General features: G+C 54.6%; 1 protein-coding gene across 2 annotated transcripts in view; it reads left to right on the top strand.

Annotated features, from left to right (window-relative positions):
- Nucleotides 1-15,115, top strand: part of RANGAP1 (Ran GTPase activating protein 1) — a 32,944-nt gene that overhangs the window by 14,775 nt on the left and 3,054 nt on the right. Inside the window, exons 5-15 of one of the 2 annotated variants that reach the window (XM_047066014.1) lie at nucleotides 769-948; nucleotides 3,658-3,792; nucleotides 6,534-6,692; nucleotides 7,919-8,032; nucleotides 8,452-8,551; nucleotides 8,638-8,722; nucleotides 9,725-9,911; nucleotides 10,850-10,969; nucleotides 13,238-13,340; nucleotides 14,536-14,624; nucleotides 14,882-15,003. In XM_047066014.1, the coding sequence (XP_046921970.1) occupies nucleotides 769-948; nucleotides 3,658-3,792; nucleotides 6,534-6,692; nucleotides 7,919-8,032; nucleotides 8,452-8,551; nucleotides 8,638-8,722; nucleotides 9,725-9,911; nucleotides 10,850-10,969; nucleotides 13,238-13,340; nucleotides 14,536-14,624; nucleotides 14,882-15,003 (1,394 nt within the window). The remainder of the gene's footprint in view (nucleotides 1-768; nucleotides 949-3,657; nucleotides 3,793-6,533; nucleotides 6,693-7,918; nucleotides 8,033-8,451; nucleotides 8,552-8,637; nucleotides 8,723-9,724; nucleotides 9,912-10,849; nucleotides 10,970-13,237; nucleotides 13,341-14,535; nucleotides 14,625-14,881; nucleotides 15,004-15,115) is intronic. The other variant, XM_047066015.1, reaches the window with a different exon arrangement.

Below are 15,115 nucleotides of genomic sequence, written 5' to 3'. Positions count from 1 at the left end.
CACCCATCTGCCCGGCGCCCGCCAGAAACCCCGGAGGCCTCAGCGGTGCCTGCCTCCCTCCTGCACATCCTCTGAACGCCCAGCTTCTGCAGGTCTTCCTCCGTCTGTGAGGCCTGTGACCTGGGGCTCATGTCTCCCATCTCCCACCACGCTGGCCAGCCAGCTTCCTCCTCTGCTGCCTGGATCACTGTCTCATGCTCCTGGGCGGGCAGTCGGCATATCCAGCATCCCTCTGCACATCAGTGTGCCCTCCTCAGACTTGGAGGATGTGTCCTCTCTGTCCCTCACCCACCTCAGAGCCCTTTGCTCTCGGGCTTATAGGGTCACAGTCCTTGGCCTAGTGTTCGGGGCGCTTGCCTGATTTGACTCCTCCCTTTCCTTCCAGCCTCAACCTCTTCTGGAGTCCTAGACACACAGTAGGCTGCTTCACGCCTGTGTCTTTATGTTCTTTTGTTTGCTTATGTTCGTGTTTTTACTGTTGGCTGGAATCGCCTCATCTGTGGTTAACTGATTCTCATCCAGCCTGAGCTCATATGCCACCTTCTATAGGAAGCCTTCCTTGACCACCCCCATGTATACCAAGCCCCACGCCCCACCTGAATTGGGAGCCCTCTTCAGGGTTTCCAGTCCTGGATATAAAATAGGGACAGCTCTGTACTGAAATGGTCTGTGTCTCTGCCTGGGTGCCCCCTGAGGGCAGGGGTCCTGGCATAGAAGCAACATCTGGTGGGTGTCTGTGATTCTGAGATGAGCCCTTTCTGTGCCCAGACCTCACTAGGGGAGGGACTCATCACAGCCGGGGCGCAGCTGGTTGAGCTGGACCTGAGCGACAACGCGTTTGGGCCTGACGGCGTTCGAGGCTTCGAGGCCCTGCTCAAGAGTTCCGCCTGCTTCACCCTTCACGAGCTCAAACTCAACAACTGTGGCATGGGCATCGGAGGTGGCAAGGTGGGTGTGGCGGGCCCTCCCGCATGTGCCTGTTGTCCCTCACCCTTCTTCCCTCCCTGTCTGGTCTCCTGCTGCGTTTGCATCCATTGGAAATATGTGCCCTTGGCCACCATCTGGGATGGCTGGGTGGTTGTTTTTCTCTTCAGAGGAGAAAGGCCTCAAAGGCAGCTGCCTGTGGCCAGTGGGGAGAGGAGGTGGAGGCCTGGAGGGCGGGGTTGCCAAGCAACCGTTCCCCGTTCTCGGTGTTGTCTTGGCAACACAGAGGCAGTGTCGCATACATGCTCGACCTGCTGGCTCTGCAGAGTGCAGGGCTTGGGCATCCCAGACTCGCTGTGCCCTCAGAACAGCTGGCAGAGCCACGTGAGGCCCAGTGTGTGCACGTAGGGGAGGGAACCCAGGAAGAGAAACTGCTTGGGCCTGGGTACAGCTCACCCTCTTCCTGGACAGGGCCCCCCACCCCCCGTCCTCCCAACCAGTTGGGCTGGTCAGCACAGAAAGGCGTGTCTTCTCTTCCCAGACCTGTACCGGGGGAGCCCAGCCTTATTCTCTTTTCCGTCATTCTGGCTCCTTTAGGCCCAGATACCAGAAAGACCAATTCCCATCCTCCCTACCTCCATTCACATTCTGAACAAAAGAAAAAAAGGGTTGGGACACAGGGACTTACAGCGACTGGGGACATCTTTTTGAAGGTGTGTTAAATGCACACCCTCGTTCTCCCACTCATGCTGAAATGGGGGGTGATGCTCTTCCCAGTCTTCCAGTTAACTGGACTTGGGTCAAGCCCCCAGATGGCGTTGCTAGGGTGGGACTAATGTGGGATTTGGACCTGCTTCCGTGCACCCATCAGAGCAGCAAGGGGAGCTTGTGTTGTGTTCGCAGTGTCCCAGGCTGAGGTCCTGGAGCGGCCTCCCCTGCAGGGGGTGCCTGTTGCCTCTCGCCCCCTGGGAGGGAGATTTGGGGCGTGCTCCCAGCTGTCTCGACCTGCCCCCCCACAGTCTAATTGGGCAATAAGCCGTGCATGTGTTAAGACATTAAGGTGCTGACATCAGCACAGAAAACAGGTCCAGCCCAACCTAGAGTGGGGTGTGCTGGGGGAGCCGGACACCTGCCTGTAATCTGCCTCAGCCTTCCATTAGCTGCCTTCTGTGCAGCGTCGGGGGGGACTGAGCTTCCAGAACTGGCTGTCAGGCATTGCCCTTACTTCAGCACGTGGGATGGCCCAGGGAACACAACAGTTTGAACCCAGGGGCCTCCTAGCAGCCCCGCTCCACTCTCGAATGTGGTTTGTACTTAGCTTTACTTTCCTCACCACTCATTCGGTGAGAGCTTTTTGTCTCATCTCGTGGGTGCCGGCCTTGCTGATCTGAACCTCCCGGGGGCCACAAGCACCAGGGTCTCCGGGTCCTTCAGGATCTGTTCCCTCCAGCTGGAATGCATTCAGTGTGGCCAGTGTGCCACGCACATGGGAATTGGAGGGGCCTCGAGGATTCACGTGGGAATGAGACATAGCCCTCTACTTGGAGCTCTCCAGACCCAGAGTCCCCAAGCTGGACTCTTGTAGGAGCGATGACCTCACCACAGTGACTCCAGAGGGAATTGGGGAGAATGGGGGGTGCTGGTACAGTTGGCTGCCTCCTCTGCAAAGGTTCCTCAGGAGGCTGGTTGGTGGCGGAAGTCCACAGTCTTACTGAGCATGTGCACGGCTCACTGCATCAGGAGTCAGGCTGGTGGTGGCTCCCAGGGACAGAGAGCTGTGCAGGCAGGCTGACCTGGCTGTCAGTTGCAACTCCGATGCATATTTGCTGTGGGACCGTGGCCAGCTCAGTTACCTGTCTGAGCCTCGGCTTCCTTGTTTATAGTTGAAAGCCAATACCCCTTACCTCCCAGGCTCGTCTTGAGGTTGAAATGAGGTGCAAGAGGACCCTCGTTGAGCGTGCTGATGGCCTGTCGGCGCTGTGGAGACATTGCTTCTCTCCTGATGCCCTTCTTGTGAATCTTTTATGTTTTGTTTACCGTGGTGTCTCTGATTCCCAGCAGCCAGCCAGTATTTTTTTAACTCTTGGCTCTGTTGGTATCACCCATGTAGAAGCCACCTCCTGGCACCACCTCAACAGCAGGACAAACTGGGTTTCTGGTTTTTCCTCCCAGCCCCTGAGACCCTGCCGTGGGTGGCTGGCCTGGGCACAGGCATGTGTCCGATGAGTGTGGCAGGGCCATGGTCTCAGCCAGCTCCCCTTAGGCGTTGGGGAACATGCAAGAGATGGCAGAAGATTTAGGTTCTGGTCCAGACTCAGCCACTTGCTTACCCACTAGAGGAATGTTTCTGTCCCTCCTGGAGCCTGAGTTTCTTTAGCCAGAAAGTGGGAATCACGATGGTCCCCACCTGACAGGGCATCTGGCAGTAAAGTGAGCTGACTGAAGCACCTTCCCTAGGACCTGTCTTTCAGTTGACCTGTCCATGTTGGTGTCTCCCTTCCTGCCAGGTCTCTATCTCCCCGTCTCTAACAGGCACAGGGTGGTGGGACACGCAAGTGAAGTGGAATATGGGAAAGCCCTTCGTTGTAAGCTGTGGGTGCTGGCACACGTGCAGTACGGCCACGGTGCTTACGAGCAGTTCTTGTCCCCGTGTCCACCGCCAGTAGGCGGCATGGGAGGTTGAAGACCAGGCCTCCTGCCTCAGGGCTGGGCCCCTTGCCTTTTCCCCCACAGATCCTGGCAGCGGCTCTGACTGAGTGTCACCGGAAGTCCAGTGCCCAGGGCAAGCCACTGGGCCTGAAGGTCTTCGTGGCTGGCAGAAACCGTCTGGAGAACGATGGAGCCACTGCCTTGGCGGAAGCTTTCGGGGTGAGGCTTTTAATCCTGGTCTGCATCCCTACTCTGGAATTGAGCTGCGAGGCCTAGGGCGAGCCGCTTCCCCTCTCTGAGCCTGCTGGCTCATTCTGCAGTGGGGCAGAGTGCCTGTGATGTGTCTGAAAAGCCACCCCATCCAGCACTGCAGGTGAATTGGTAGTGGCTCCTGGAATCCTGTTTGAGAAGATTGTGTGTGGCTCTGATCAGTGAGTGAGGTCTGCCTGGCTCAGACATGGGAGTCAGGGGTGCCAGAGCAGCGAGCAGGACGACAGCCTGGCATGACGTCGGCCTGGGCTCCCTGAAGGTCAGTGTCCCTGCCTCTAGTGGGTGGGGCACAGAGATGGAGTGAGTCCTCAGACTCAGCCTTGAGACGGAGGTAGGGGGCAGTGGCCCAGGTGCCCTTACCCCCTACTCCTCTCCTTCCACTCTCCTCTCTCCTCATAGCTGCCCTGGTGCCCTGCCCCCTCCCCTGACACTGTTGAGATCTTGACTGTGAGCTCCGGGAGAGGGCCACCCCTACCCCATCGGGCTGGGAACGTTGGAGTCTGTCTTTTCACTTAATGGAAATGTTTTCTGTGGCAGACAGTATCCTAGCGGTATTAACTGTATTCAGGCCACAGCAACATTCCCCATAGTGTTGCTACTTAAGACGGTCTACCTGGTGGAGCGCCTGCCTCAGGCAGAGAGTGAGAATAGCGGGGGGACAAGTGCCTTACTGGACCCGGGCTGCAGGAGAGCTCTTGCTGCCTCTGGAGCCGGAGGAGCCTAGTTACCGTCCTTGTAAAGATCATGACACTAAAGGTTACGCCTTCTCTGCGCCCCTTCCCTCACCTTGCTGTCCCCAGTGTGGTGGGTGGGAATGGGGATGTGCTGTGGTTGTGCTAAGCATCCATCAGATGTCCTTCTGTGCTCTTGGACTTGGGGTCCGTAGGATGCCTCTAGTCTGTGGATAGAACCCAGGGGGTCTTTGAACGTGGATGGGGGAAGATTGCATGATTATTAACACTAACGTAACTAAAATGTAGTGGTTTTTTTTTTAATTACTTTACTTTGAGAGACAAAGTGCAAGCGGGGAGGGGCAGAGAGAGAGATCGAATCCCAAGCAGCCACCACACAGAGCCTGATACGGGGCTCCATCTTACGAACTGTGAGATCATGCCCTAAGCCACCCAGGTGCCCTTAAGATGTAGTGTTACCTTCAGTTGTGAAAGTAGACGATAAGCCTCAGCTGCTTTAGAAATGCCCACGATGGGGCGCCTGGGTGGCGCAGTCGGTTGAGCGTCCGACTTCAGCTCAGGTCATGATCTCAGGGTTCGAGAATTTGAGCCCCGCATCGGGCTCGCCTGCTTCAGATCCTTTGTCCCTGCCCTCTCTGCCCCTCTCCCTCTTGCACTTTGTCTGTCTCTCTCAAAAAATAAACTTAAAAAAAAATAAAGAGAAAAGAGAAAACACCCGCCCGTGATTGTGTTGATGGTAGAAATCACAAATGTTTTCACGTGAAATAGTTGTACCGACCTACAGAAACGTTTCTCATGCGGTAGCGTCACAATAACTGCAGACTTGCCCCGAGGTGCTGTTGTTCAGTGCCTTTGTAATATGGTGAACACATATTACTCCAGCACACCTTTGGGGTTTTTTCTAACTATTTTGAGGATTGTCTTCCAGTTGAGTTGATTTCCTTTGTAGTCCTATATAATTTGTTTTAAAATTATTAAACATGCTAAGAAAGGTGTCGGGGGTTTTACCAGACCGCCGGAAGGGTCTGCGGCACAGAAAATATTGAGCAGCCCTGACTGGTAGCGTTCCTCAGTTGGCCTGCCTGTATTTGCTTGTGAACCCTCTGCGCTGTTCTGGTACCCTGGAACAACGAAAGGCCTCTAGTTGGAGAGTTCTTGCAGGCCTGGCTTCAATCCTTGGTGGAAGCGGAGACTGGGGCATGGGCTCCTTCAGAGCTCAGAAACTGGTGGAATGTAGACAGGAAGGTGTTGTTGATAGTCCAGATGACGGACACCATGATAGTGGAAGGACAGAGTGCTCTGGGGATACAGGCAGAGCACTGGCCTGTGCCTGGGGTGGGGGTGGGGGCATCCTGGAAGCCCTCCTGGGAGAGGAGGTATCCAAAATGAGAGGTATATAGGAAGACTGCATAGGAGTCAGTCTACCAAGAAAATGCCAACAAACAAGGACACAGAGTGTTCCAAGCAGAGAGAAGGGAAGTGTCAAAGGGTTGGGATGAAGAAAGGCTAGGTGGTTGGGGAAGACCTCGCCCCCTAGAAAAGGAGGTAGATGTGGGGTACCAGTCGTACCGTGTGAACAGGGCAGGAGAGCCCCAAGAAAGACAGGCCCAGTGGAGCTGCAGTGTGCAAAGAAGGACCAGGGCAGACTCCTGGGCCAACACCCAGGGTCCTCCCTGTGTGGAGGACACCAGACCCAGAAACTTGTGTTCTGCGCTGTGTGACCCTGCACAAGTTACTTAGCCTTTCTGATCCCTAGTCTTTGTCTGGTGGAGTTCCTAATCCCAGGTCGGTCTCCCTCGTGAGGCTATGGAGGGGATCAGATACAGCCATGCCCAGAGTTCTGCTTTGAGATCACCCAAAATATCCATGGACAAGCCCGTGCCCAAGTGGATGGCAGCCCCTCCCCATATCTAGTGTGTAGTGCCACCTTCCTGCCTACTGGATGTCCCTGGAGCTCAGGAGCCCACCACTCTGCTCTGTCCCTCCTGCCCCTCACAGATCATCGGGACTCTGGAGGAGGTCCACATGCCACAGAATGGGATCAATCACCCCGGTGTCACTGCCCTGGCCCAGGCTTTCGCCATCAACCCCCTGCTACGGGTCATCAACCTGAACGACAACACCTTCACTGAGAAGGGTGCTGTGGCTATGGCCAAGGTGAGGCGGGAGTGGCAGGGTCTGGCTGCTGCCTTTCTTTTGTTTTTTAAACTTATTTATCTATTTTGAGAGGGAGATAGCAAGGGAGGAGCAAAGAAAGAGAGGGAGAGAGAGAATCCCAAACAGGCTCCACACAGAGCCCACTGTGGGGCTCAAACCCATCAACCATAAGATCATGACCTGAGCTGAAACCAAGAGTTGGATGCTTAACCAAGCCACCCAGGTGCCCCTGGCTGCTGCCTTTTTAATGCACGAATCAGCAGGTGAGCTGCTCTGCCCACCCACCGGATGTGTACCTCATGGGTACATTACAGAACAGGCCATGTGTTAGAAGCTTACCTGTGCTCTCTTTGGGCAGCTCTGAGTGTCCATACTGCCTTCCTCCTGAGCTGCCTCTGTGTAAACCCATCTGTTGGTGCTGGATTAGTTCTCAGAATCTGCATGGAAGATGGTTCCAGCCCGACTGCTTTTCTCATTGATTCTTTGATCAGCTATTTATCGAGCCCTGTCCAGTGCCCAGCCCTGTGCCAAGTGTGGGCCATGCAGAGTTGAGTCAGAGTCTGCCTTCAAGGAGTCCCTAGTTCATGGAGGGAGGGGAGAGGCCTGTGACAGCGCAGGGCTGTGAACGTAGGGCTGTTTGGGTGTCAAGACCTCGCTGGACCCTAAGACTCCACAAAAGCCTAGTCCTGCTGCTGTGGGGGATTGGCAGAAACATCTGCAAGTGTAGGGGATGTACAGGAAGTTCAGATCAGACTTAGGGCAGGCTTTCTGGAAGAGGTCACATTTTGGCCAAGTTGTTTAAGACAAATGGACCTTGGACAAAGGGGTGTTTCAGGCGAAGGGATCAGCAGCATGGGAGAGGGTCCTGGTTTGAAACAGGCAAGGTTCAGGAGGTGTCTGAGGGTCAGACAATAGGAGAGGGAGGCAAAAACTCGTGGCCTTGCTGATTCTCAGGCTCTCCCATGAGTAATAGGCAGCCATGCAGTGTTTTAAGCTAGTGTGCAACTTGGTCAGATTTATGCTTCAGGAAGGTTCTGGATATAACAGAAGTAGAGTGGAGGGAGGTTAGCCAGAGGCCAGGAGGTGACAAAAGCTGGTGAGGTGCTGAGAAGGCCAGACTGGATGGAGGAGGACAGTGTGGAGGCTGACACGGGGTGTGCCATTGGCCCTCAGAGGGCTGCTGGGGGGCCTACACCCTCACCCTGGCCTTTGCTTCCTCCTCGCAGACGCTGAAGACCTTGAGGCAGGTGGAGGTGATCAACTTCGGGGACTGCCTGGTGCGCTCCAAGGGTGCTGTCGCCATTGCAGATGCCGTGCGCGGGGGCCTGCCCAAGCTGAAGGTGCCGGCACCACCCGTGTCTTCCCCTCGGGTCTGGGCTTCCCCCACACTCGGGGTTGCCGCCGTGGGTGGCAGGGGTGTGGTCTTTAAGGCCAGGTGGGCCTGGGTTTGTGGCTCAGCCCTGCCACATCTCTCTCATTTTGTGGAATTCTCTTCACCTGTGTGACGTGAGCCACAGTTTCTTCATTTTGGAAATGGGAGGAGGGAGCAATGGAGGTCATCATAGCATAGTGTAAGAGAGCGCCTTGAGTACCTGGTGCATCGCTAGCTAACTGGCATTATTATTGTTGTCGCTGTCACTGTGCCCAGCTGGAGCTAGGAGCCTGCCTTACCCTCCCTTGGGGAAAACAGGCTTCAGAGGAGAACGTGGTCTCCTGGCCTGTGATTCTGCTGGCCTCTACTCCTTTCTCTTATTTTCAGGAGCTGAACTTGTCCTTCTGTGAAATCAAGAGAGATGCTGCTCTGGCTGTTGCTGAGGCCGTGGCCGACAAGGCTGAGCTGGAGAAGCTGGACCTCAATGGTAATAGGAGTGGTGGCCTTGGCCCACGCCTGCCGGGCGGGCCCTGCTGCCCATCCTGACGCTCCGTTCCTCCTCTCCACGAGCAGGCAACGCGCTGGGAGAAGAAGGCTGCGAGCAGCTCCAGGAGGTGCTAGATGGCTTCAACATGGCCAAGGTGCTGGCCTCCCTCAGGTAGGGAGCTGTGGGCTGTGGTTCTCCTTTTATTCATTTAGGAACCATTGTTTGAGCCCCTGTATGTGTCAGATGCTGTACGAGCCATCAGGGGCGATAAGACAGTGAAGGTTTCTGACTCGTGGGACTTCATTCTGGCTGGACGGGCGGCCAAGAGTGATTAAGTTCCTGTATGTTCAGAGACAGTGAAGGTCTGAGAGTGGTCACCCTTTGGAGTGGGTGAGGTGGGGAGGCTTTTGAAGGGATGACCTTTGATCTGAGCTGACAGATGGGGTAGAGTAGCAGTGAGGTCAGGGCAGCGATGGGGGTGTGGAACCAGACTTGGAGACAGAGTTAGAAAGGAGGAGGTTGATGCAAGAGAGCAGGGAGTTCAGGGTTTGCGGAGCCACATGGGCTGTGGCCATGGCCGTGGTGGCAGGGCTGCCTCCTCCGTGTGGGTGGGAGTCAGTTTGCGTCATCAGCACCTGCTCCCTCTGCCCTTCTGGCCCCCAGGTTGGCTTCATTCATCTGTCAGACCCTCACTTGTGTCCCCTCAGTTCTATGCCTGTGTTGCTGCTAGGAACTGGGGGCTCAGATGGCCTTGAGGGGCTCACAGTCCCAGAAATCCCCATCCCCCCTTCCCCCCCCCCCCCCCCCCCCCCAGTCACAGCTTCCTATGAGCAATGAGATACGGCGTCTCAGCCTGGGCAGTATTCATGCCAAGCCCTGGGCCTCAGCTGTGACGGACTGTTCTCTTCCTTTTCTGTCTCCCCAGTGGGGGACTACGGGCGAGGGTGGATATGTGGTTTCTCCGTGTTCACAACATGGGCTTCCCTGGGTGATGAGAGTTGGATAATGGGCTCCCTGGTGACCCACATGCCCTCACCCTGGGAGCAGCGGTGCCCCCATCCTCTGTAGGCTCCCTCCCACCTGATTGGGGTCTGTGGGTTGTGGAGCCAGGCCTCAGAGCCAACATGGGCCTCTGGGCAGGGAGGGTCTGCTTTAGCCAACTCCCCTCTGCAGTGACGATGAGGGTGAGGATGACGAGGAGGAGGAGGAGGAAGAGGAGGAAGAAGACGGAGAAGAGGAGGAGGAGGAAGAAGAGGAGGAAGAGGAGGAGGAAGAGGAGGAGGAGGAAGAAGAGCCACAGCAAGGGCAAGGAGAGGAGTCATCCACACCATCAAGGAAGATTCTGGACCCAAACAGTGGAGTGAGTTCCTTGTCGTTTGGCAGGATCAGAGCCCTGGTTCTCGAATGTGAAGTCCTGGGACATCTTCACGGGGGCGGTGGGTGTGGAATCCACTTAAGTACATTGGGTGCAAACTATTTTTGAATGCGCACCCCTGTAAGTGAAAAAGGAAAAGTCATCCCAATATAGCTGTATTCATCCATATTTATATTTATCCCAGTACAGATGCGTTTATTCACTTACGCGTCATGATGTGATTATAGCATATATGACGCGGCTGTACCATTTAGTATGAAACATACATAAATATCTCTAAAAGAAGAGAGTAAAAAATAGGCATAAATAGAAATTCTTTTCCTACCCATCTTGGCGACCTGCAGGGACAGCCCCCCCTTCTGGAGACTGGTCCAGCTTGAACACTCGGTGTCCCTTCGCCTCGCCAGGAGGGCTGGTGGAGTCAGGGCTACCGTGTCCTTTTCCTCATAAGTTCCTGACTAAAAACTCTGGCGAACCACAGGTTGGACGAGGACCCCCACACTCATGTTGAATTTCACTTTTTTCCTGGTTTATGGAAGCATTTCGACAAGTGGCTAGACACTTTCCAGTTTTTAGTTTTTCTCTGTGCACCTCGCTAGCAGTGCTTATCCGGGCTAGACTCCAGTTCCTGGTGGGGTCCACTTTGGCCCCCACGCACTTCTTACATCACTTCTGGGACGTCGTATGTCCTGGCAAGGAGACGCTTGGCCTAAGGAAGTGGCTTGCCCCCATCCCAGAGGCACCCATGCTAGGAGCCAGCAAGGGCCGGCGTCTGCGGGCCCCTCACCCTTTGGGGGCTGCACGTGAGTAGGAGGAAGAATCCAAGACTCTGAGCCTTGACTACTAGAGCGAAGGTTGCATGTTCTGGGTGAGGAGTCTGGGTTCGGACCTCCACAGAGCCACCTGTGCCGCCTGTCCCTCAGGAGCCAGCTCCCGTGCTATCCTCCCCGCCTCCTGCAGACGTCTCCACTTTCCTGGCTTTCCCCTCTCCAGAGAAGCTGCTGCGCCTTGGGCCCAAGAGTTCCGTGCTGATAGCCCAGCAGGTAGGCGGCCACGCTTCCAGCCTCTGAGCCCAGCGTGCCGTGGAGATGGGGACGAGCAGAGCATGGGATTGGGAGGGGACACTGTCGGCGGGAGTGGGGACTGCCAGGTGCGTTTGTTTAAGTGTTATTTATTTATTTATTTTTCGACATCAGTAGGCAAATTTATTGGTGGCAAGAAATTCCAATCAATACTAATCAGGCTCAGCTGGCCCACTTTTCCTTGCTGTTTTTTTTTAACTTGTTTTTTTATTTTTCTAAATTTACATCCAAATTAGTTAACATATAGTGCAACAATGATTTCAGGAGTAGATTCCTTAGTGCCTCTTACCCATTTAGCCCCTCCCCCCTCCCACAACCTCTCCTGTAACCCTCAGTTTGTTCTCCATATTTATGAGTCTCTTCTGTTTTGTCCCCCTCCCTGTTTTTTTTTTCTCTTTTTTTTTTTTTTTTTTTTTCTTCAACGTTTATTTATTTTTTTTGGGACAGAGAGAGACAGAGCATGAACGGGGGAGGGGCAGAGAGAGAGGGAAACACAGAACCGGAAACAGGCTCCAGGCTCTGAGCCATCAGCCCAGAGCCCGACGCGGGGCTCGAACTCACGGACCGCGAGATCGTGACCTGGCTGAAGTCGGACGCTCAACCGACTGCGCCACCCAGGCGCCCCTCCCCCTCCCTGTTTTTATATTATTTTTGTTTCCCTTCCCTTATGTTCATCTGTTTTGTCTCTTAAAGTCCTCATAGGAGTGAAGTCATATGATTTTTGTCTTTCTCTGACTAATTTCACTTAGCATAATACCCTCCAGTTCCATCCATGTAGTTGCAAATGGCAAGATTTCATTCTTTTTGATTGCCCAGTAATACTCTATTGTGTATATATACCACATCTTCTTTATCCATTCATCCGTCGATGGGCATTTGGGCTCTTTCCATACTTTGGCTATTGTTGATAGTGCTGCTATAAACACTGGGGTGTGTGTGTCCCTTCGAAACAGCACACCTGCATCCCTTGGATAAATGCCTACTAGTGCAATTGCTGGGGTGTAGGGTGGTTCTATTTTTAGTTTTTTGAGGAACCTCCATACTGTTTTCCAGAGTAGCTGCTCCAGCTTGCATTCCCAAGTGTTATTTATTAAGTGGTCTCTGTGACCCACATGGGGCTCGAACCCACGACCCCGAGATCGAGTTGCATACCCTTCCTTTAGACTGAGCCAGCTAGGGCCCCTCCCCCACATTTTAAAAATACACATAAATGAGTGTGACCAGTGTATCTGTCAACCTCCAGAAGTGGACCCCGCCACCGGGAACACACTTGGGCTGCAGGAAGGGCAGGCCTGCTGCACCTAGTGACACCTGGGGCATTTTCCCAGCACACTCGTGTGCACACACCTAGGCTTCCTTCCTGTGTTCTAGAACAGCTGTCCTGCCCAGGGCTCCTGTGGAGGTCACGTGCTTTAGTGTGCCCTTGCTCCCGCCTCACTCGTTTGTTGGTTCGCTGGCTTGTTCATCCATTTGTTCGCTTCCTCATTCCCTGATTCATATTGAGGTGACTGTTCAGTGCCTCCTGTCGGCTAGGCACTGCTCCGAGTACTTAGACATGGTTTCATTATGTAACCCTCTGGGCAGCCCAGAGCGTAGACCCTGTTACGCTGGGTTATACCTGAGACAGCAGGGTTTCAGAGAAGTTAAATGATAAATACAGAGAAATAAAATGTGTCCGCTCTCAGAGCTGGCTTGGCCTTTTGGCTGACTTCCTTTTCATGTTTTCTCTGTTTCTTTCCCTGACAAATGAGATTAAAGGCCCACTTTTTCATGTAATACCATTCGCCATCTCCTGTGTCAGGAACCATGCCCGCTACCCCAGTGAGTGGATATAGCACTCAGACACTGTTTCTGGACATTCACGTTGCTTCCACCTGTCTCCACCCCAGTGAAGTTAGGTGAAGTTAAACTTCCTTGTGTTGAATGACGTCTAGCCTATATCCTGGATTATTTTGTTCAGGTTAGATTATAAGAAGAGGAGCACTGGGTCACGGGAATAACCCATTTTAATACTGATGCACGCCCCCTGTATGCTTTGCATACCTGCCACGGACCGGACCATGCTTGGCTCGAAGGGGACAGTGTGGGCGCGAGGCAGGACCCATCTTTGCCCACCAGAGGCCCGTGTCTCACCAAGGCCTCTTCCAGCCAAGCCAGCAGCAGAGTGCAGGCACATCTTCCCTGGGGCTCTGGCCCCTGGTGACTAGCCATTGTCTCTTGTGTTCTCAGACTGACACGTCTGACCCGGAAAAGGTGGTCTCTGCCTTCCTGAAGGTGTCGTCTGTGTTTAAGGATGAAGCCACAGTGAGGACAGCAGTGCAAGATGCAGTAGGTAACGTGGGGTGGGCGGGGCACGGATGGCCCTGCCTTCTTGCTGCATCAGGGCTCAGATGACATTTACGGTGGCTGGAACCCCTTGTTCCAACACTAAAGTCTGTACTGCTCTCCACCCCCTCCTACCTATTTTGTTGGGTTCCTGCCACGGAGTAGGCTGGCTGCTCTCCTATTTTTTGCAGGTGGGGCAACTGAGGCCTTTCCAAAGCCATACAGTTACATACAGTTAGAACTCAGCCAGGCGTCTGCTGTAGGAAGACCAGATAGTCACAGCCCCAAGGCCCTGATGGGAGCAGTCCTCTCAGAGGAGAAGCCATGAGAGAGCTGAGCTTTTGTCCTCACCTGAGCCTCTGCACACAGTCCCCTCCACCTGCAACCCTGGAGGATGCCTGCTTTCCCCATTTCTTTCACAAGGCTTCCCAAGATCTCTGGTCCTGTCATGACCCTCCCTTGCTACCCCTTTCCCTGTTACCTCCATCATAGCACCTGTCACCTTCCACTTCACCACGCATGTCTGAGCTCTGCAGTGTGGTCAGACTTGGGAAGGCAGACAGGGAAGGAAGGGCCCAGCACGTGGAGAAGAGTAGAGAGGAGTGGAGAAACGTGATGCTTTCTCCTGGATTGGTGCCCTGTGGGTGGCATTGAGGCAGGAGGGTCAGCGGGGAGCAAGGCTGGGTAGGCTGGCGAGGCCCAGATGGAGTCACTAAGTCTGCTCCCTGAGGTCCCATCCCCATGAGCATTGATGGGAACAAGTAACCTGAATTGTTTCCCAGAACAGCCTAGCACGGAAGTGCGTGCCCACACAGTGCCTATAGACCCTCGGCCACTCCTTCCCCTCCCTTCTCTGCTCATTCCCCCTCACCTCTACAGAACCGCTGAAATCTCCCCCAGGGTGATCTGCCTCACTTAAACTTGCCCCCTGCCTGCCCCACCTTGGTTGTGCAAGGTCCCCAAGCCCTTTTGCAGTGTGTGAAGTCAGCATGAGAAGGACAAGGTGTCGCAGCTGGTAGGTTGAGCCCTTCTCCTGGCTGTCCCCTCAGCCTGGGACCACGGTTTGCTGCCCTGTGCTCACCTGATTAGTGCAGAAGAAAGGACCCAACCTGTGTGTGCCAGAGCTACGTGACCTTGGCTGGTGACCAGCCATTTGCTGCCACAAACTCATTTGTGGCCCCATTGCTGCTTCTGTCTTGCAGATGCCTTGATGAAGAAGGCCTTCAGCTCATCCTCCTTCAACTCCAATGCTTTCCTCACCAGGCTTCTCATCCACATGGGTCTGCTCAAGGTGCAACTTCAGGGGAGAAAGGGAGTACACCTGCTCACCCACCCACCCTGTCCCACACCTTGAGTCCTGTCGGGGGACCTGTCACCCACCCTGTCTCTGGGTCTGCTTAAGCAGCCTCGCCTTGGTGATGGGATTCAGCCTGACCTTGGCCATGGGGCTCTCTGGGCAGGGGGCTGGTGGTGGAGACCTACAGCACCCCAAACCCCGGTGGCCCTGTAGCTCACTCACCCTGTTTGTGCTCTGTGTTCCCCTTACAGAGTGAAGACAAGGTCAAGGCCATTGCCAACTTGTATGGCCCTCTGATGGCATTGAACCACATGGTGCAGCAGGACTACTTCCCCAAGGCCCTCGCACCCCTGCTGCTGGCATTCATGACCAAGTGAGTGTGCCCTCATTGGCTCACACGGCAGCCAGTTCCGGCGTCTGCAGGCCCCTCGTCAGTGCAGGCTTCCCTGGCCTGCACGTTCAGGCCTATGAGAGACCCTCATGCC

This window comes from Lynx rufus, unplaced genomic scaffold, assembly GCF_022079265.1.
Source record: "Lynx rufus isolate CCGP_SWC_20201006 ecotype Redwood Valley unplaced genomic scaffold, mLynRuf1.p SCAF_7, whole genome shotgun sequence".
NCBI classification, from domain to species: Eukaryota; Metazoa; Chordata; class Mammalia; order Carnivora; family Felidae; genus Lynx; species Lynx rufus.
Note: the sequence above shows the minus strand (reverse complement) of the source record. Positions and strands in the feature narration are given on the sequence as shown.